The sequence below is a fragment of the Atheta coriaria genome, unplaced genomic scaffold, assembly GCF_025399875.1.
Source record: "Atheta coriaria isolate IRGN ID8LTWV9N9 unplaced genomic scaffold, Caltech_Dcor_3.1 hic_scaffold_6_pilon, whole genome shotgun sequence".
NCBI classification, from domain to species: domain Eukaryota; kingdom Metazoa; phylum Arthropoda; class Insecta; order Coleoptera; family Staphylinidae; genus Dalotia; species Dalotia coriaria.
The window spans coordinates 289,517-311,654 of record NW_027045448.1 but is presented as its reverse complement, the minus strand read 5'-3'; the positions used below and the strand labels follow the sequence as shown (position 1 = coordinate 311,654).

Here is a 22,138-nt window from a genome sequence, read left to right as displayed (position 1 = left end):
ATGTAATAATTAAAAATGTTCAGTAACTTAAAAATTAATTAAGATAGCGCGACCAAACCGGGATTAATGGATTCCTGGTAATATTTTTCATCAGTTTGGAATGTTTAAGGAAAATAGGAGAGGTAGTTTTATTTGATCGGTTTTGAATTTACCACCCATTTTCCAAAATATTGATGTTATCGAAAAACTGACTTCATATCTTTCATCCCCTTGGAAAACTCAATCAATTAACATTTTCAATTTTCTTCTAGCGTAAAAAAATATTTTTGAGCCCAAAAACAGTCAAGTGTAACCTCTTGATCTTTTTGAGAGGTCTTTGGTCAACTTTGGAAAATGGAAAAACTAAATCTGCCATTTTATCGATCCATATCACTGCATGAACAAAATGAAGAAAGTTCTTTTTTACCTTTATTATTTTCCGAGAAAATCGCAGCGGAAATTTTTTTTAGGCATATGATATATTTGAAAGTTTCTAAACGTTATCTTTTCTAGAATTTCATACTAAGCATTATAGTGTTTTCGGTTTTTGTTTATCTCTTCTAGTTACTGAGATAATTTATTCTTAAGTTTCCATGTGAATACACGTTTTACTTATTGACATCTACAGAAAAAACTCTTAGTGTTATTAAGTGAAAAGTTGTTTAAATTGGATCATTTAAATTTTTTCAGGACAGTCCTGACGCCCTCACCTGCGAAACAATTGTCGATTCATCAATAAACCCAGTGCAAATAGACTAAAACTCTCTCAGTTAAAATCCGTTTATAAGTTAAAAAATGTTGCACAACATTATCAGCACTACCCAAGTATTCTATTATAAATTTAAGTCAAATAAATAACGCAATTATTAATAAATTGTGATTATGTATGCAAAACTACGTTGTCTAGTAGATTGGAGATACGGTAAAATAATGGTAAATATTGAAAAAAATGCAAGCAAAGTACACTTTCAAAAACTGAACAAATTAAAAACATAGTAAAATATAGTATAAAACTATTGTTTTTCAAAATTAAAAACATTTCTCTTGTTTAATTCGGCTGACGACTAAAATAAAAAGAGTGGGGGTGGACGCCAAACCCGTAGCGTGTAACTACACATGTGTATGATTGAAGGTTAGTCAGATTTGTACCTATTCTTTCTCTTAGTTTTAGTGATTGCAATCAAACGTTTAAAGCTATATTAGCAATAAATCATAACCATGGGTAAACAACGTAGAAAACGCACATCATTTCACACATCACCAGCAACACGTAGTACGGTTCCACCAAATATCGATGAGGTATCAGCTCAAGATCAATCAGCTGATTCACTGAACACTACACCAATTAATTTCACAGTACCCGACAATCTGTTTGCAAATGTAAACATAAACTTTGCATCGATAAAACAATCCTTAAACGATGATACTCGAAGTGTAAAATCGTTTAAATCTGCCAAATCTGACTTGGCAGCAGCTGACAAAGCAATGAGCAAGAAGGACAAGTTAAAACTACGAAAGGAACTACTACTGCAGAAAATTGATGCCCTCAATCAACAGAAAAAGGAAGCTAACAAGAGAAACAAGAGAAGAAAGTTGCCAGTAATTGGTGATACAAATCCATTACTAGATGCTCTCCCATCACTTGAGTCATTGATGACAAAAAAGAGAGAAGCTCCTGTTCAAAAATCATCAAAATGCATACAGAAGGCCACAAAGAGAAAGAAAGAAGCCATTAAGAACATGCAGATTTATAAATCTATCACAAAGAAGAAAGAATTTATTGCCAATCCTCTTCTTGCTGTTACACAGCACATCAGAGCTGTGGTTGAGGAAGAAAAGATGAAACAACAAATTAAGAAAACTAACAAGAAATAAGCACAATTAGAACACAGGATTGATTAGATTCAATGTATTATATTTAATTAATTACATTGTAGAACCGTCACAAGCATACAATGAGGACAAATAAGAAAATGACTTGTTTTGAAATATACAGTTTCAATGTTTCCACGTCAAAAAAATAAAACGCGACATAAACCTAAAACTGCGGAAACAGTTTAAACTTACTGACGTATAAGTTCAACACAATTCGGTCCAATTTAAATGACTACAAAATGATTATATAAATTCCTCAGGTTCCCTAGGCGCGTCCAAATCCCGATAGTGTACCACGGGTCGGTGGTCCATGCCGCCGCCTCCGCCACCACCACCACGCGATCGGGGCGCAAACCCTCGCTGTCTCTGCGGATACATGTTGTAACGAGACGGACCTCCATAGCCACCGTATCCGCCGCCATATGCTCCGCCATAATTCCTAAACCAATAATTAGAATATTCAAATTAAAGCAAATGTTCATTGTACTTGTTGAAAACTTACGATTGGTGGGCGAATGGTGGTGGTTCCTCACGCTTGGGTTGTTGCGGTTCCGGCAACATCGGGCGTTTGGGATCCCTTAGATAGTTATTAAAGAACTCCACTTCTTTCTTGACTTCATCGATCTTCTCGGCGTGTTTGTTGAAAATGTGCTTGCGCACAAAATCGGGTCCTTTGAATTTTTTACCGGACAATGGACACAACCATTTGTCTTTCGCTAGTTCTCTGGTGTTGGCTTGCACGAACTTGTCCATTTCCGTGTCGACATCTTTAAGTGATAAACTCACAAGTTTTGCTTCGTTCTTCACTTGTTCTTCTTTTGCTGGTTTCTCCGGGAGATAATTAGCCATTTTACTTTCTACTGCAGCACCAATATACTGAGAAATATCCGCCTAAACAAAAACAAATCATTATTATTTGTTATAATGTATTAATATTTACAAATAAGAAAATATATTACCTTTGAGTTAGGTGCTGGACCTCTGGCATGCAACAGCCCACATCTGCTTGGCATCTCATCTTCACTTGGATACTCACTGTGATTATAGTAATCAATAGAGTGCACAATCCTCAAATACATGACTATCCTATCCAAAACTTTAATCAATTCGTTGTCACGCTCAACAACAGCTGATGCATCTGACGAATCGGCAGTTGGTTCCAGTCCCAGAAGTTCTTCTTCCTCAGCGCTGCATTCTTCGATTAAATAGTCAGTGATGTTGTGCAAAACAGGATTATTGGACACCAATCCAAAGTTTTCTTCCTGTTTCTCAGTTGAGTCCGACCACAGTTGTGCTTTCTGATCCAAATGAAGAACTATTTTCGCAGCAATGCGAATATCTGAGCGCACTACCTGTTTGTGGCCGGTAATACCGCTGACATATCTAATACGCTTACTCAAATCTTTGTTAATAATCGCGCCCAAGTCAAAGTCGCGCAGACGAATGTTATTAAAATGCCAACAAATTTCCTTTATGTTCGCGTCGCGCTTGAACGTCAACCAGCCACGGCGCAGCCACCGGCGTTCAGGCTGAGGTTCGGCCAACGCCAACCGGAGGAATCCATCATATCGCGAACACATCGCAACTATTTCTTGTTTCGTTATAGTTGGTGCAAGATTACGTAAACAGATAGATGTGGTTTTATAAATGTACCTCGGACGTGGCTTTTCCTCTTGCTTTGGCTTCACTTCGATCGGCTCTGGTTCCTTGTCTTTAACTTCTGGTTCGTCATCCTTTTTCTCATCCTCGGAATCGCTGCTACTACTCGATGATGAACTACTGCTGCTTCCGGAATAAGAACGTTTACGCTTTTCGGACGGTTCCTTCTTTTTCTTTTCTTTCGCCTTCACTTCACCTTCATTGGCATCGGTTTCTTCTGGTTTCACTTCACCATCATCAGTCTCCTTGACTTCGTCATCCTCTTTGTCTTCGTTTTTTTCGCTGCTCTCATTTTCCTCAGCTTTGTCTTCGCCTTCTTCATTGTCTTTTCCATTCTTTTCTTCACACTTTACTTCGCCATCATCCTCATCATCGTCAATTTTGTCTTCGTCCATTTTATCCTCGCCGTTGGTTTTCTTTTCTTCTTCTTTCGATACTACTGGAGTGTCCTCCTGCATCACCACATCATCCTGAGTGGTTAAGTTTACAGTCTCGCCATCTTTTAACGGTATTACTTCTTCAACATCTTTCCTATCTTTGCCTTCCAGTCTATTTTGTTGATTAGTTTTATATCTAATAGAGTCTAGAAAAATAATTCACATTACCCTCACATGCAAATTTATATAAGGTTATAAGATAATCATACCTTGATATTCTTGTTCAAGCAAAGCGAAGTCTTCTTCGGTGCCATCTTCCAATTTAATAACAACAGTATCAAGTAACTTAATGAGTTCCTCGTCATGCCCGTGATCTAGACTATGCTCGTCGATTTTACCCGCATTGAATAATTCGAGGAAAACCTCCAAACGTTTCTTTACACACAACACACATATTAATTACAGTTCTCAGATTAATAGTAGATTTAAAGATTTACCTTAATAAAGTTGCTTAATTCTTCTTTACGTTTCACGGAGTCGTCTGGATGATACTTAAGTCGGAACCTAAAAATAGAAATGCATACCAATGTAGTTGCGGTCAGAAGTAACCTGATACAAAACTATAAGGAAGAGTCACACTAATGCATTCGCCCAAAATGAGTAATGACGGCACTTAAGGATTAGGGTCTAGTTAAGTGTGCATTATAATTTTAATACTATAACGACAGACGACGTCTAAAGCCCACAATTAACAGGCAAACACAAAAATGATAATGCACATCTTAAACGGGAACAATTGAAAGCATTCATACACATTGTGACACACATCATGAAATATGTAAATTAAAAAAAACAATTAAATGTAAACGTATCTCCATAAACGTTCATCTCACCTGGTTTATCAAAACCCTAACAAAGTACCCGACGAGCTGAGTGCATTGTGCGCACCCGCTCGATTGATATCAAACCGGTTTGAACGCATTTTGTATAAATATCTTATTTCCACGTTTTTGTACATATTTGTTTCGCATCTCGCATCTTTCGCGAGGCATATATCACAATTTTTACGAAGTAGTTGACACGCACATTTAACACATAATTATATTTTATGATGGCAGGAACGCTTGTCTCAATGCTGTAGAGAAAAAGGTATATAAAACAATATATTTGGAGATATAAACAAAAATAAATAAAAGTAGTCTGATAAATATCACTTGAAGTTGAGCAATATTTTTTTCATCCCGCGACTGTAGTCAATCATAATACCCTTATATTTGTAGGTATTTTCAATAATATCACTAGTATTTTGACAAAGCACTTACCACTCATCATCCTTATGTGCCACAAAGAACTCATTCAATTGCTGCCGTTGAAACTCTAGCTTATAATCATTGTATTTCTCAATTGCTTCATTATCAGATATGTTATCATCCTGTGTGGCCAGGAATGCTTTGAAAGACATCATGGGTGGTTGCTGGCCTTCTGCTGGAACTGGTGCTTGTTCTCTATGTTGAGGTTGATGGTAAGGTTGGTAATGATTGTAATAATTTTCACCATAGTAGTCTCCTCTCATCCTTTTTGCAGCAGGTTCATAGTTTGGTGAAAATCCATGTTCCCTCACCCTGCCACCATAATCGCGAGGTCTGGGCCTTTGCCAAGCATCCCTAAAATACCACACAATTTTAAGCATTATTTGATCACTGTTCACCAATTTTTAGATTCACTACCTTTCGGGCCAATCATCTCGCGGCCGCACAGGACGCTCTGCACCACGATAGCTGGCCTCCGCACGTTCGCCTCTGAATTTATCGCGCCGCTTTCTATCGTACTCATCTTCACTGTCGCCCATCCTAAAGAACTGCAAAAGTGGCACGACACCGTCATAAAAATATAGTTGTTGGCAAATAAGTACACATCTGCGTGGCTTAAATAAGTGTGTGGTTGAAACAAATGTCAAATTACCTTGGTTAAGTATGATGGTTTGGTTTTGAATGCGCTATTTGTCTTGTTTTTTCTTAAAAAGCGGCAGAATCAGACTCGCTTCAAGTGGAACTCAAAACATGGACGCTAAAATGGAAGAGCAGCGCCAGTCCGAATGCGAATGACGCGGATGATGCAGGCGGCACGAAATGACGCACAGCGTCGATCGTAGCGCCAACGGTTATTGAGAATGTCAGGTATTATTTCTACAGGGTGAAGAATAATGCTTTAATCCAGACCCTCTAAACAACAGTAATCCTACATACCGCTTAATGGTATGGGTTGGGCCAGAAGTTGCAAACATAACTAAGCAATAAGTTATGTTAAAGTTTTATGACTTACTCTAAATGATGCATGATTAAACAAGTTGACAAATAATGATCGTTGCCAAACAATGGAAATAAGAAAGACAACAAAGCACATTGCTCACCACTAAAAAAATAATAGTTGTGAGACATATCACGGTTCCAATTCTAATTACTGTTAGTCCAATTTCCAATTTAATTTTGACCCTTATTTTTTTTTAAATGAAAAATGCTAATAACGCACTTTAGCTCCAACTTAGATTCAATTCCAACCGTTCTTGAGTTATAACTAATTCAATTTTGTAATTCTGAATTACATAATTTTTCTTTTTTCTCAATCTCAACTTGCTCAACATAGTTTTACTTCAAAAACAATCTTAGGTGAAATAGCGGTTTTGTAGATCAATAAATCCACTCCAGTTATCATCACAACTAGAACTTTATTCACAGCAAGTGAATAATATATAATCTAGTGGCATATGTAACACAAAAATAAAGAAATACACAGTATATTTTCTTGGCATATGCAACTGACACCTCTGGTACTCTGACAAACTATAATTCCCTCAACAATATACCTATAATTATCATAGATCACTCTACAAAAATTAAAAATACACTTACACATTTTATAGCACATCTAAAAAGCTTGCATTCTATACACACACGTAATTTGTATTCACACCCTCTAATTACAAAAACAAATCGTAATGTAATTTCGGTCTTTATGTTTGTAGGTAACTTTATAATCTTTGGTAACTAGCTCCCGTTACTTAAATGCTGTCATTAATACCATTACATGTCTGTATATATTAAATTACGTGAATAAGCCCAATAATAAATAGCTATCAACAATAATCACAATGATTCTTGCCTGACTAAGAATTCCGATGTAGGTAGTTGTTGAAAAGTTATTTTTTCCTGGGTTTATTCACGCTCTAGTTAAAAATATACATTTTTTTCTTCTCATAACAGTAATAAAATATGTCCCCTATATACGTCGGAATACAAACTTAATAAATCTCTTAAAATATATAATGTATATATTTATATATGTGTATATTTATATGTTCATATATTAATTGTTTATACAATTTTTAGTCCTCATTTCTTAGTTTCTTTTTTTGTGTTTAGAATGATTACTGTTGTCCAAAGTTTAATTTGCACTAAATTTTTGTACAAGATCCGCTAGAATTGCGTACACACATTGTGAATACTTGTTTTACATACGTTTACTCGTAAACAGATTTTTAGTATTTACTAATTGTAGGTGGCTCTTCATAACTTACATCAACTTCGAATCCTTTGTTTAACCAGCACCAAAATGATTCATATGGAAATCACACTTGCAGAAGCCCCTGTCACAGAAAACGAATGGTCGCAATAACTTGTATGATTAATTGGCACAATTTGTAGCTTAGAAAATAAACATGTCTTCATTTGCTAGAAGCGTAAATGACCACCAATTTGCTATGACAGTGTATACATTTGCTCTCATCTCGCCACGTTTAGTTTTATGTTAAATTGCATCACACTGTAAACAGATAACACCTTTTACATCTTGCATCTAAGTGCATATTTTTACCATTAAAATCTCATTTTAAACGTTTAATGTCTTCACAATAACATTCATAATAAGTTATATGTACACCAAGTTAAGATTAAGATTAGTATACCATCTCTATTTGATAGAACTCTATTCAGAAGCGTAATTTTTCATCAAGTTTGTTCGTTAACCCCGTCCCCCATTCTACCTGGTTTCTAATTTGTTCTCAGACTCGTTGCCCTCAATACCCACAATATAATCATCTGGTTTAGTGGCGGTACGTAACGAATTGAGCAAGTCAATAATGAAACATGAAAAGGTTCAAGTTTTTTTTTCAGGGCCTTGTTTCTAACCGGCTGTGTTGGGTTAAGTATGGTTCGGATTGATGGCCATTGTCGATAGTGTTGGTGGCAATTGATATCGTCGTGTGCTCAGACTACGTTCCAGGAGGGTGCTGGGTTCACATGGCGGGTTTGGAAACGACGTTGTCCTCTTCGCATTCCTACTGCTTTAATAAGGAAAACAATTATTAGTTACTTGTATACAAAAGATGTTACTAGTGGAAAATTGCGTTGGTAGGAGTACATCTTTAGTCTTTGGTACGTTCAAGGCAAACATGACAAATACATCACGGCAACTAAGACCACAAGTGTTCGATTCAGCGCTGTCAGCAAGTTTTACGTTTCATTTGGGGAACAATGTACATCAGAATTATAGTAATACTGGTTCTACGACTGTGGGTACATGACGGCGTTTGTATATCACCATGCATAAAGCGTGCCATCGCAATTTCGGACATATGACGTGTGTGGCATAACAGAGTGCTGAGGAATTGGTATTTGCTCATATGTTACGTTTATACGTTGATAATTACCAGTCTAGCGCTACACATGACTAATGTAAACCTTGCGCTTCAGAAAACCACTGTTCCTAGGTGAAGAGATGCCCTTGTCATGGCTGAAACACGGCATCATCAACACATGCAGTACCATCTAAGTATTTCAGTGCATCTAATACGCGTTTTACAAGTTACGGCTTCTAATTCATCATGATATCCCTGTTTGAACATGTTTTATAATCCTGAGAAGGTAACTCTAGAATGGATAGAAGATGATCACTCACCTTCGCCGCCTCGAGAAGGGTTGTCCAGGCAAACCAAAGTAACCTCTCGGAATGACCATTCGCGCATTACCCTGAGCCGGCCGTGAGCCGCCGTGCGCCATTAAAATCGCCAGATGTGCCGCGTATCCTTCACTCAACACGGTTGCAAGCGAATGTTGCTTCTTGGGCACCTTTCCAACGATAAATATTTGTCTTGGTTTCAGCCCGATGGAAGTGTAGACACTAATATCCTTGCTACTGCCGTACGCCGAGTGAATAATGATATTATGATTCTGCAAACAATATAAAGGATTGTCTATTGCCCTGGGACGTTGAAAATAGAAACCTATACCTGTATTAAATTATTTAAGTAAGCTGCTTTATGGCCGAGTGGATCAGTCGATAAGCCGTCTTGGAAGGAAACCAATCCATGCGGGAAATTGTGCTGCGACAACCAAGAAACGACTCGATGATGTTGCATATCCGGCCGGCCAGTGGTATAAATGATTAAATATCCCAGCTCTTGCCAGTGTCGTACAACGTCCACAGCGCCGGCTCTAACTTTCGGATCTCTACCCGTCACTGACATGCTGGCCGTAAATGAACCGTCTATACTGAATACGACGCACTCTGTTTGCGGTGGAACTACAGCCATGAAGAAGTCAACCGATGTATGGTCACCGCGCACCACCATCTAATGCATATTTGACTTGATTAGCAACACAAACACGCAAATACCCACGGTTGCCACCTACCTTTATTGGATATAGCCCGTATCCCAGCGTTTTTTCATCACGCATGTTGAATGTAATTCGGCCCGCTTTGTCTGTCACCTCTGTGGCAACATGTGTCCATTCGCCGGCCGGTACGTCTCGCATCACGTGGATGTCGACTTTCTCGCCGGTCAACGTAATCATGTCCAATGGACCGTACATGAAACGCGCCACAAGTGTCTGCGGCATGCCGTCTCGCACGATAACATCGTTGGCTCGATGATTGGCGGCAACGTTCTAAAAATAGCAGACAACAACGTGCAATATTTCGTTGCCGTGATGATGAAAATTTCATACGACAACCACCCCATTGTCAACGCTTGTAATTGAAAACTTACTTTAAGCTTAACGGACGTGCGCTTTCTCATCCACTTTTCACGCGGTTGGCCCGGGTGGAAAACGTTCTCCCTATCGACCTCGCCAGCCAGCGGTAAGCCCTCCAAGCGGCCGACTTGTCGCAGTATAAATGCAATCACGTCACTGCTCTCCCAATAACTGGCGTGGAATAGGTGCGGTAATGCGTGCGTCGGGAAGTTTGATAAGCCCTCTGGACAATAAAGCGCGTAATCCATCCGTTTGCCGCCCCACCATTTGTGTTGCACTAGAATATGAACATTGAAAATTCATCCCCAATAGCCATATGCATCCACTCACATGCACTGATCGCTTGCAATGGAATGTTATCAATAATTCCCGAAACCGTGCTTTGAATGGACACTTCCGATAGTCTTCTCGTCACTTGACAGTCATTGAACATTTGCGGATTGCTTTGGAGTATTTCAACTGCAAGATAACATTATAAACCAAAACCCAAACAGGCTAAAGCCAGTGCAGGACTCACGTAAATGATAAGGTTGCCCATTTCCTAGTGGATATTTTACATATCTAGCTATGTTAACTGGCGCTAGCATGGAGAATCGCGCTGACAACAGCGGCTCCAACCTGGAAGCAACCGGATCGGTGGGATGGAATAAATTGTACACCTGAAGACAACTTGGACGGGTGATTGAAACTGTAAACAAACATTGTATCATGTATCAAAGCTTTAATTACATTCTAAAGTGTTCTTACCATTTTTCTCTTCGCACGAGGATATCTTCCGATGCGCCAATACAAGCGCCAGCGGACTCCCAAACATAAAAAAGTCATTCACGTCAAAGTCGAATTTGATTTGATTTGGCTGTTCGCTCACAGACGACGACCGCCGCCTCGGCGACGGCGCAACGAGATATCCGGTTTCGTTAATGAGCGCAGCCTCGTCGACGCGATGCATGGGGTCGTGTTCCAGAATGCTATTTTCACTTCCGTGCCGCGATTGGTATCGCGTCGTTCGGCAGAGCGCATCGTAGCCGAGAATTGATCCGACCGAATCGCCGACAATGCACACTTGCCCAGTGAATCCCTGGCCTTCTTCGGAGCGCAGAAATTCCTGATACACGATATTGGCTCCGTTGATTGTCTTTGTGACTGCCTCCTGGTAATCGGCATTTGAGCTCGCCAACAATGGTATTGCGCCGATGGGTATGGAGTCGTGAGTTATTTGAGGATTATCTGTACATGACGGGGACACGTCGAAACTGTATGGGCTTAGGCTGTAATTGAACCAAGCGGTTAGCCAAAAATAGAAACTGCGTGTTTATTTTTACCTTGATAAAATTCCCAGACTTTCCGTGCAGATAGATGGACACGACACGAGTTTAATCGTGATGTGCCCGACCAGCGTTGGATAGTGTTGTCGCATGACGGACTCGAATGCGCCACGGAAAGTAGTCACATCCGACTTTTTCGCTGTCAAGTCCACATTAGCATCTGCACAAAACACAACCCGCCCAATCAATAAACTCTACAAGTAATAATAATACTAAACACGTACCCAATACACTGCCGGCGTGGAAAACTAAAAGCAATACGGTCGTACTGCAGGTGACATGTCCCGGTGACGCCGTGGGCGATTCAGGACAGCCGGCATCCAGGGAATTCATCTTACCGCGCTGTAGGCTTTTCTTATTGCTGCCTCGTTCACTCGCCACTCGTTGCAGGAATGTCGGCGAAAATATGCTATCATCTAAACACACAAACCATACTTTACAACTATCGACAGGCATCTACCGGAAAATAAGCACCTGTCGCACTATCAACTACAACCGTCGGTGAATTGTTCTCGCCGTCCTCCTCAGTGAGCAAGTCAAGGGAACTCCACTTCGCTAAACAGGATGCTTCACCTAAATCAGCCTGACAGTCGAAAAATTCCTCTTCCGACCCCGATTCGGAATCACGACCCAAACTCTCAATCCGCCAATTGGCTACTTGCAAATCAAAGCTCTTAATGGACGAGGATGCTGGCGAATGCAACGCCCGCATCGGTTGGTGTTTGACCGGCAACCGCATTTCTGGCTCGTCCGGCGATAAGTCGTCCGAGCTAGCGGCCGTCTCAATTTTCGGAATGTTTTTCGTCAGCAGCGGGCTCTCCTCTTGCTTTTCAATGCTGCCGAGCGTCTGTTGCAGCGTCTTACCGCCATTGTGATCGCTGTTCATATTGTTATCTTCGTCGATCTCCTCTTCGGCAGCCTGGCCCATTTTACGTTTGAGCGCTAGCTGCGTTTGACGTTCAAGCTCCCGAATATCTTCCATTGTCAAGCCATGCCATTCGTCCTGCCATGCCCACGCTTGTCGATGAGCACGTAACATTGTTTTTCGAAGTGCTGCGAAAGTCGGGAACGAGTTAAATGTGTGCACATGTTTCCACATCAACAACATAAGTTTCTTTGATCTGCATAAATATGCGTAGTTGGCACTTGTTCACGTGTCACCAAGCTTAGAAAATACAAAACAAACCATTTCCTTTGCAGCAAAACAACTAATTAATATAAAAGCTATAAAAAACACTTCCGTCTTTTCATGCCCCAGATTTCAATTAAATTCAAGGCCATTCAGCTAAAACACTGAATGAAAATGGGCGCCGCCGATGTCATAATCCAATATTATAAGTTCAATACCATTCGATAATCTAAATTAGCTAATGGAAGCTATAAAAGTGTATGCGCGACTTGGTATGGCGTGCACGTGTAACGTGTGTCCTGGGACTTACCGATATCGTGAATAAATCGCTCGATTTTCGTCTGCATTCCCCAGTAGCGAAACTCGACCCGGCACAATTTGTAGGCACACATTAAGCTCATCCCGCTGGCGGTCGGCTGCGCCTTGCCCTGCACATCGCGCCAATGCTCATCCAGCCAATTCTCGCTCAGGGGGCCGCGGCCCGACTTCTCCGAGATGTACTGTGTGGGATCCTCCTCCTTGACGTAATCAGCGCCGTATAATTGATCTTTAACAACGTCGATGAGATCGACGATTCGATTACGCAGATCCGAGCCGCTTAATTTAAACACGTTCTCCTGGTGGCCATTATCGGCAAAGTAGTACGTCTCAATCTCCAAGGAGAACTTCTCCACAAACGGGCACGTGTACCGCGTCTTCGTGTAGGGATATGCATTCCACGCTTCTTCTTCGACCATTAGCGCTGTCTTTGGTAATATTCCTTTTAGCCATCCTTGAGAAATTACACAATTTTAAATATAAACACATTTTTTCTTTACTGTCTACGCAATGTATACATGGACAACATGCGTACCTGGTAAATGACTGCCCACGTGATAAATTTTTCTAGTATACTGTCCATTACCCCCAGGTCCATCATCGTACGGTTCGTTAATCAGAATCTCTACGCCGCTGCCATGTCCGCTGCTTTCTTCGCGACTTTTTTTCTAACAAATAATCACTACTAATCAGCATCTTTAATCACAAACAAAAAAAAAAAACACACAACTTACTGCTATCATATACAATTGGGCTATCCTATATTCTTCTACGGTTAATGGCAGAGGAATCCTATACTCCTTTATCAACATCTTGTCGCCGTATCACACCACCGCGTTAAATATCACATTTCCAGATCAATACACTTGTTAATACGATTAGTAGCTTATAACGCTAGAGTTGACGATTATAGTAGCCAATCACATCTGAAACAAATGGATTAAAATGTTATTAATATGATCTGTCCGCTCGGCGATAACAAAATGCAAGCCGTCTGCTATCTACGTAGACATGTGCTAATATTACCACGCGCATACATTAATAGTCTATGTAATTATGTTGATATTTTGATATAAAACTTACTACATAGTTCATAATAAATTATTAGATAGCAATTCTTATCGCTGTGTAATTAACTGCAGTTGTGCGAATGATTTGCAATTATATTATTACTAGCTTTTTTACCAGCCGCGACTTCGTCCTCATAGTTTTTAGTAGGTCTAACAATACAGGTAACTAAATTTTACTTTCTTAAACCTTATATGCAGATTCCATCAATTAGATTCGCAATTTTATTTTAAAGAAATGAAAAATTCTAATAATACACTTTAGCGCCATCTCAGATTCAATTATTTATGATTAAATTTCTCCAGTTTTCACCTCTTATTTAACACCCTGTAAGTCATAATGTTTAATATTTTAATAGTTATTTTACTATTCGGGACGGAAATGAATCAAACAAATTTTAAATCATCAAAATCAGCCGTTCTTGAGTTATAAATGTTGTAACTAACACGACTGTTTTATATAGATTAATATTTTGAATTAGTCTGAAATGGAAATAAATTAAGTCTTCAGTTCTTTATAAGTCGTTTACAGGCCCATTGACATTACACAATACTTTTTAAAACACGCTGGCAGGATAATTGAAGTGACAATGTGGCTCGTCGCCCACGCTTGATTTAATAAACGATAGTGTCATTTTATTGGCTGTAACCTTCCGGCAACAACCTCTTGCTGAATAATAGGCTTGTTTTCAGATGGCATAGAAAGTGCCATTTTTTAAATTAAACCGATATTAGTAAAACCCAATGGAATTTCTTAATTGCTTTTTCTATTGTGTTGATATGTTTGAATAATATAAAAATTGTACTGTTTTTATTACTGTTATTAGTGAAATACATTGTATTAAATTAATTAGGTTACATTAGTGTAATTACTTAATTATAATCAATTTATATAGTTTCCATGCTTAAAATTGTCACCTTATTACTGCCCCTAATTAGAAAATACATAGAATAACAGTGAGTAAACTGTTTAAATATAATATAAGTAATTAACAAAATGTTACTTAAAAATAATCAAAGTAACCACATTTTATGGATTGTTGTATAGTATACCTAAATGAGTTTCAATTGCAGCTTTTTTTTAAATTCCACATTTACATTATGCCATTTGAAATTATAAAAAAATGTAGGCATTTTATATCAAAAAGCAATTTAAAAGAATAACAAAAACTTGTTATACACATCAAAATTTTGTAAATAATAAATCTTTTATTTGCACAATTAAAGCGTTTCCAACTGCAATTGTCTAAGAATTGGTAAGTACACAATTGAAACACAATAGATCAACTATTGTGCTCGGTACTTGTATTACAACTCAAACAATAGGCAATATATAACCAAGTTTATGTATAAAGTGTTTAATAATGTATGTAATCCACTGATTTCCATAAATGAATTGAATATATTTCTTGTACTATCATACAATTTTTAAATTTTTGACATGTTTTAGAATTCAAAATTTTCCAAAAACAATTAAATAGTACACATTAATATTAATAGAAATGTCCTGACGAAATTTTGATGTTAATTCGACATTGAATTAGCATCTACGCACCCAAATATTCGAATTTATATAATTTTAAAAGCATTATTTACCTAGAGCTCACAAAACACTTAATTTAATTAACTAAAACCCAATTGGGAAGCCATAAACCAATAATCAATAATTTTGCCCAAAAATATCGAAGTAAAAAACTTAATTCCATTATCGAGACAATACTGCCAAATAATAATAATAAAAAACTATTTTTAGAATAATTTTAGGACACATTTTATTCTTCAATTTTTTTCCTAATATCATAAAAGCAACATAAAATATGAAACTTACACCTGGCCAAAATAATACTCGTATATCAATAATGTTACTAAAAAAAATATGTCACCACAATATAAATCCCCCGGGAATACCGAGAAATAGTAAGTACGTGTTAATATAATCCAACCTTCAAACGTTTTCAAATATTAAATCCTTACAAGCATTTACTCTCAACTCGCTGAATGAGCATGAATAGTTAGCACGAGGTTTCGAATAAAGTTATGCACACACGACGCCAACACCACGCAACCCAATTGCGCACCAACGGGACCGAACATAATTGGATTCAACAATTTACTACCTCACTTACGACGCCGCGAGTGCCGCCGCTGCAATATGTATACATGAATCATAAACTGAGGGATGCTGGCTACAGAATAAACACATCAGTATATCACCGTATTACATTCAGCTACCCCACAAATATCCATAGGTATATAATTAGCCCATTGTTTATATTTAAACATATCCGCTGGTTTTCTAATGTAAATTGTAAACACACGCGTTTAAAATTTAAATTTACCTTTGCACGAATGAATCCCACAGGCGTGCCGCACATCTTCGTTAATCAGGCAGCTAATTAATTGTGCAAACATTCGAGGCGCACATGTCGAATCAAATCGCGTTCGTGTGGCTTCGTCGAGATGGTCGTATGTTGTGTTGTTGTTGAATAATTAATAAGATTCGTTGCTCTCACGGCGGTGGTTGCGTAGTTTACGACCGCACCGACCGAACCTATGCCAACACACACTTGTGGTCGCCTGAGCGCGATTTCGACTGTTTTTAATTTTAAGTTTATGCCCGCGCGCGCCAATACCCAAGGCTGTGGTTGTGGTGTTATTCAATTATTTCCGGCAAGCAAGAATTCATAGCTGCCGGCGTATGCACTCAGTATGCGTGCGAGCATTGTTTGAAATTAAATCGCGACGCACGCCTGGCGGCTGGGGGCGGCGGCGTTTGCACATGCACAAGAAATTCGGGATGCGCACACACCACAACGTGTCCACGCGCTCGTCGTCGGCGACTATCTGAGCCTGAGCGCGCGGTCCCGCCGTAGCGGCCAAGGTTTTCCCGGCGACTACCTACGTACGCCGACGAGGGACTCGACGAAAGGATATTGATCGAGCTTTACGAGAGGTTACTTTATTTATACGGGATGTAACCGAACGGCGCCTTTCGCTGCGTCCGCAATTAACACATCAAACCCGCGCAACACTTGTCATACATTTGCATTCGAGTATCTCGAGCTCGTTAGATAATTCCCAACTACTCGACGACAACCTCAACTTTGCCACTCGAAGCACTCGGTGGATCTTAATGTAATTAATGAACTGTTTAAGTGACAACTGTCACGTAAACAAGAAACATGTGTGAAGGCTCTGTCTGGGCTATTTCAAAGCGCTGACATGCGGATGTGTACAGTGTACACCCAGTTGATGTTTCAAAAAGTGTGAGCGCGCCAAAACGGACATCGCGCGCGCCGGAAAAGCGCGTCGAACATAATAGAAAAGGATCATCGCTATCCACTACGATTATAGCTTACAGCGCTAAGGAGTTTCAAGACGTAAATGTGTCGCGTTTCGCTTGCTGAAGGACTTGAGAAGAAAAGTTCTCTAATGAGTTTTTCGGGCGACGCAGGAAAAAAATGAAGAGCGCGTGCTGCAAATAGTTTCTCTTTCGCGCTATGACACCGTGTGCGGAAAATTGCGCGATGGAAACTGGACCGCCCACTTTCATTGTGAAATTGGAGAAATAGCCAGCAAAAATCAAATTATCTTTGTACGCATTTTCGCAGAATTTTCTATTATTATAACAAAACTTTTATATTTCAAATTTCAAGAAAAAAAATTACAAAAAGTAAAATACAACTTTAAAAATCGAATATTTCAACGTCTACTCAAATGCATGTAGGCTATAAATTTATTTTAAATTTGATTTGATGTGGAAGTTGTTCGGTGCTATAGTAAGCTATTTAAATTTTGAGGCATTTGGAATGGACATGTAAACATAAATTTGATTCAAAAATAAACTCTCGGGACGGACATTGACGAATCGCAGTGGCAAAAATTTGCTGCGTGACTAGAATCGTTTCCCGCTTGGAAGACGACGAATGGCACGAATGATAGGTTGGCAAATGCAAGCGGGCCTAGTTTATGACCAGAAGATCTTAACAATTTACCAACCACTTAAATACGTGATGTGGCATTAAAGCAAAAGTTTTTTCTTCGATTGTAATTTAGTAGATTGAATGCTGGTTGAAAATTTAGGTACGTATAGTTACAATTTTATTAAGTATTCTAATATTATCTAAATGTGTGAATATATGTTTGTTACACTTTCACGCCGAAATTTCTGGGACAATTTTGATGATATTTTTAAATATTACAGCATATTTATCAAAATAGATAATAGGCTACTTTTTGTGACAAATTATAACTTAAATTGTGTAAAAAAAGGGAAGAAAGTTGGTATTAAACATAGTTATAGATTTCTAAACAATATGACTCGTTTTTTTTTAAATAAAAATTGAGAATTTTATTGAAAAGGCCAGCGCATACTTAACAGCTTTCAGAATCATAAAAGTTATTAGTTAGGCTACTTTTCACTAAAAGTAAAATTATTATTATCATAAATGAATAGGACTATTTAAGGACTTTTTAAGTATTTCAAGAAATAAAGAAAATGATCAACCCCACCTGATACATATTTCAATAAGACACCTAACAACTTCTTAATATTTCATAATTACAAAACTGAATTGCACTGGCCTACAGAACTTTTTTAAGCAAAAAAAAAAAACGTTATAGGTACTCATATTAATTTTCCTGAGTCGGGCATTTATTAATCCAATTAATTTACGATGATAAAGGAAATAAACTCCGCATGTGCACGTTTACGGACACTTTACCTTGGCTTCCGCACCAGCGCCACCCGACATTTCGCAAAACTACCATCCAACATAAATAAGCGATGCACCAAAAGCACGCAACCAAAGCGCACTTTACCGGATTGCACGGCACGTCGAATACATACACAATCCTCGCTGCAACCAGCCGCCATTAAATGTTTCATCGATGCTTAATAATAGTAATAATAATAAACCAATGGCAAATGCACGTTTCCAGCACTCAGCCGGCTTAGCGAACCGCTTTTTTTGTTCATACAGTTAATAAAATGTGTATTGACGCAAAACGAATTTAACGACCGCATAAGCGATGGCAGTAAACATAATGGTCATAAAGACGCGCCAAATAAACACAACTACAATGTTTGGCGTTGAAGTTGGAAATTCTAAAAATGAACAAGTCTACTCGTACATCGGAAACGCTAGATACATCTTGAAATTTCATGAATGGTATGTGAAATGGTTCGGGGAATTTAATTCAATAAAAGTGAATCAATATTAGCTATCATTCAAGCGCATGTCATGAGTGCCTATTTTGGAATCGAAATAAATTGCATTCAATAAATATGCAAACTATGATTCGTTGGTGGGATGACAAGGCGATTACCAAGGCGATTGTTCAATTGTTCAACTCGTGGGGTAGAATCATGCATTCTTGGCTTATCGATCATATTGTGGAACAGACAAGAATTGGATATTGGCATGAAATTCACACTTATTGTATTGAAATGCATAGTGCCTACATACGAGTATTGTGCGAAATGCGAGTATTTTTGCATATTGTCAATCTCAGATTTGCTCTGATTACTTTCATATTTTGCATTCATTGCAATAACATATTGTAGATTTATTTTTAAAATCTATTTTTAATAATTGTGTTGTGAGTTAATTATTCAAAGGAATTGGTCAAATTATAGGTTAGTTCAACGTAAAACACTGAAATCAAAATAAAAAGATAAGAAAAAAAATCTGAAAATTATAAAAATATCAATTTTTAGTACAAAACAAAAAGTTATTCTATTTTACTTTTTAAAACTGTAATTAAATGTTTTTATATAATTTTCCGTAATGTTATAAAAGCTAATAAATTTTATATAGAGAAATTTCAAGCGTATAAAAGCAACAAAATTATATTTCACAAAATTTCCGTGAATAATAAATAAACCTCAAATTGGTTAAATTATTCACAACAAAAAGTGCACTTCATATAACACACACACACATATTTTTCTTTTTAAAAAATATATAGCATTTTCATATCATACAATTCAGCCTATTTGAAGAGATAACAATGGAAATGCGATTGTTTATTCAAGCAAACAAAGATACTACAAGACACTCACAAGACTACCATAACACTCCAATTTAAAAAAACAACAAAAAAGTTATCTACTCGTACATAATACTCGAAAACGCGAGAATCTAAAATATTTATGCCGAAATTCCAACCGAAGAAACGTCTTCATCGTCTTCAATATAATTTTCGTGCCCCCGAAAACAGCCCTCGGTATTTGTGGGCCAAACGCAGTTTCGTTGACGTCATCGAGTCCCCGTGACGTCATAACTCCTAATCGATTATGTACACGTACGCGCAAAGAAACGGAAATCCATTCGGCACGGCCAATTGAAAAGCGAAGCTCTCGTAAACAAAGCGCGAATGATGTGCCCAGCACGCGGCACGCTGATACTAGTGACACATTTGTGTTGAATATGTAGGTCGATCATAAAAAGGACCAACACTCGTTGGTGTACTGTCACCGCGCGTGATTACAGCGATCAAAATCACGGCAAAACGTGTTACACAAAGAAGATTATTTAACAAGCGGCAAACAAGGGTTGTTGGCGGATTCTTCGCGCCGTGCTTGGACTGCAAGGGTTTAATTAAAAAATCGTTACGACGTTGCGTTGTGGACATGGTATCATATAGATACACGTCTCGTAGGGAAACTACCCGCTGACAAATGGGCATATGGAAATAGTTTCAAACACGGTTTTTTCTTTTGTTTGTATTTATTTATGTTTCGTATCCGTTGTTATACGAAACACTATTATGTTACAAAATAAACAAATGATTAAATTACATGTAAGGAATATACGATTATTTTTAGAGCAGAAAAAATCAATGGAGCTGTCGAACATGTAAAATTATGTTGTAATGTATGGTATAGAAGCAAAACCATGTATTCCAGAATAGGTAATATTAGTAATCAACATTTCTTTTACTTTTGTTATAAATTAAGTTGTGATGTATTTCTATGAATATTTCCAGGAATTATTTCTATAAAAACACCAATTTGACAAAAAATCTGTTTATAAAACGATAATTCATTTTGATAATTTTTCGAATTATCAGAAAGAGTTGCAATAATTATGATAAAACATATAATCCTGCCTTCCTAGATAGATTATTATCAGTGCTTATGACTAATAAAACAATTACTAGACAATTGTGATAATAATCATTTCTACTCTAATTGATTAATTAGTGAAAATAATAAAATGAAAAACAAACAATAAAATGAATCATTTCAATTTAGATTCGCGGAAAATTAAAACTAAAAGCTCCGTAATGAACGAAAAATAACACCCACTAATACGTGTTGTTCCAACGCAGAGAAACAACTGCGCTTTTATGGAGAATCTGCATAAATTTCCGTAGCGTGTAATGAATATAATTAAACGAGCCTCGCAGGTCCTGCTTATTCCCGTGCGCAGTCAAACATGAATACGAACGAACGGTGAACAAGGGGATGCATGCGGCGCTCGTGCACGATATTTGCGCGCAGAGGGCATCCACAACGGAGGCGTTACGCAATTAATTCCTATGTCTTTCATAACGCCGCCGCTGATGAGTTGCGAGTAACTGTGGCGGAAAACTGGAAGCAGTGGCAGCAGCAGGAGGCGTTGAGCCGGGAGCGTCGAGCTAAATCCGGGAGCAGTGTGCGTCTCGCTGCTGCCCCACGCCGTCCGCTAAAGCCGGGGGGTCGCAAAAGCGCAAACGCTCCCGTTTCCTAAATGTCAAAGGTGACATCGTCGCGTAAAGCGTAGATTCAACTCGCGGAAAACTGCAAACTCGACGCGCTGACGCCATGCAACATTTAAAACGCGATGTAAACAGAGATGAGAATCGCACTTTGCGCGACACGCTTTTGTATCTAATGCGCGGAATAATTGCACGCGTTGCCTAGCAACGCTTTAGTTTAAATATACATTATGATATTCCTCGAATACACGCATGTACTCTGCAAACAATTTGGATGCAATAAAGGAGTTGCTACGAAAATCAAAGCCTTGGACTTTGAAGCATTGCGCGATTTATTAAACCGGTACCAAACGCTCGAACAAGTTAATTACGATTCACGTAAGCGCCTCACTATATTATTATGATGTACGGATATTACGCACGCTAATTAGAAATGATGCGTCGTAGACGCAGACCAAACGCGAAAACACTAATTAGTTGCAAACAAACGGTTCGACTCACCTTCGTAATACTGTTTCGGTCATTGTTGGTGTGCACTTTAGTCAGAAAATTCGTTTTCATTGGATTAATTTTAAATCGATTGCGATGAAAACAAGCCGTGGGCAGTCGACGGTTGCCAATCACTGAATAACGAACAAAACACAATCAGCTGAGGTGCGTTTGACATTCTGACGTT

At 38.3% G+C, this 22,138-nt stretch overlaps 3 protein-coding genes across 8 annotated transcripts; 1 reads left to right on the top strand and 2 right to left on the bottom strand.

Annotated features, from left to right (window-relative positions):
• The first annotated feature begins 1,063 nt into the window (after nucleotides 1-1,063).
• On the top strand, nucleotides 1,064-1,968 carry LOC135794858 (ribosome biogenesis protein SLX9 homolog). Its single transcript, XM_065306322.1, has one exon. The coding sequence runs from the start codon at nucleotides 1,198-1,200 to the stop codon at nucleotides 1,852-1,854; it is 657 nt and encodes a 218-aa protein (XP_065162394.1). The 5' UTR covers nucleotides 1,064-1,197; the 3' UTR covers nucleotides 1,855-1,968.
• Nucleotides 1,878-6,012, bottom strand: Ars2 (arsenic resistance protein 2). The gene is made up of 8 exons (XM_065306321.1): nucleotides 5,853-6,012; nucleotides 5,618-5,748; nucleotides 5,213-5,554; nucleotides 4,388-4,454; nucleotides 4,160-4,325; nucleotides 2,814-4,096; nucleotides 2,357-2,745; nucleotides 1,878-2,293 (listed from the first exon to the last, which is right to left on the bottom strand). The coding sequence occupies exons 2-8, from the start codon at nucleotides 5,737-5,739 to the stop codon at nucleotides 2,098-2,100; spliced, it is 2,565 nt and encodes an 854-aa protein (XP_065162393.1). The 5' UTR covers nucleotides 5,740-5,748; nucleotides 5,853-6,012; the 3' UTR covers nucleotides 1,878-2,097.
• Nucleotides 6,013-6,595: 583 nt separating this feature from the next.
• Nucleotides 6,596-22,106, bottom strand: rdgB (retinal degeneration B). Of its 6 annotated transcripts, XM_065306318.1 has the most exons (16): nucleotides 21,964-22,106; nucleotides 13,426-13,617; nucleotides 13,227-13,359; nucleotides 12,684-13,145; nucleotides 11,719-12,297; nucleotides 11,469-11,660; nucleotides 11,242-11,404; nucleotides 10,667-11,187; nucleotides 10,437-10,607; nucleotides 10,250-10,378; nucleotides 9,934-10,196; nucleotides 9,578-9,832; nucleotides 9,175-9,516; nucleotides 8,844-9,115; nucleotides 8,596-8,678; nucleotides 8,088-8,229 (listed from the first exon to the last, which is right to left on the bottom strand). In XM_065306318.1, exons 2-15 carry the CDS (start codon nucleotides 13,501-13,503, stop codon nucleotides 8,606-8,608), a joined length of 3,633 nt encoding a protein of 1,210 aa, XP_065162390.1. In that variant the 5' UTR covers nucleotides 13,504-13,617; nucleotides 21,964-22,106; the 3' UTR covers nucleotides 8,088-8,229; nucleotides 8,596-8,605. The 6 variants fall into 6 exon arrangements, with proteins under 6 accessions (XP_065162389.1, XP_065162387.1, XP_065162388.1 ...); XM_065306317.1 differs by lacking the exon at nucleotides 8,596-8,678 and having other exon boundaries at nucleotides 6,596-8,226; XM_065306315.1 differs by lacking the exon at nucleotides 8,596-8,678 and having other exon boundaries at nucleotides 6,596-8,229; nucleotides 21,964-22,105.
• Between the last annotated feature and the right edge of the window lie 32 nt (nucleotides 22,107-22,138).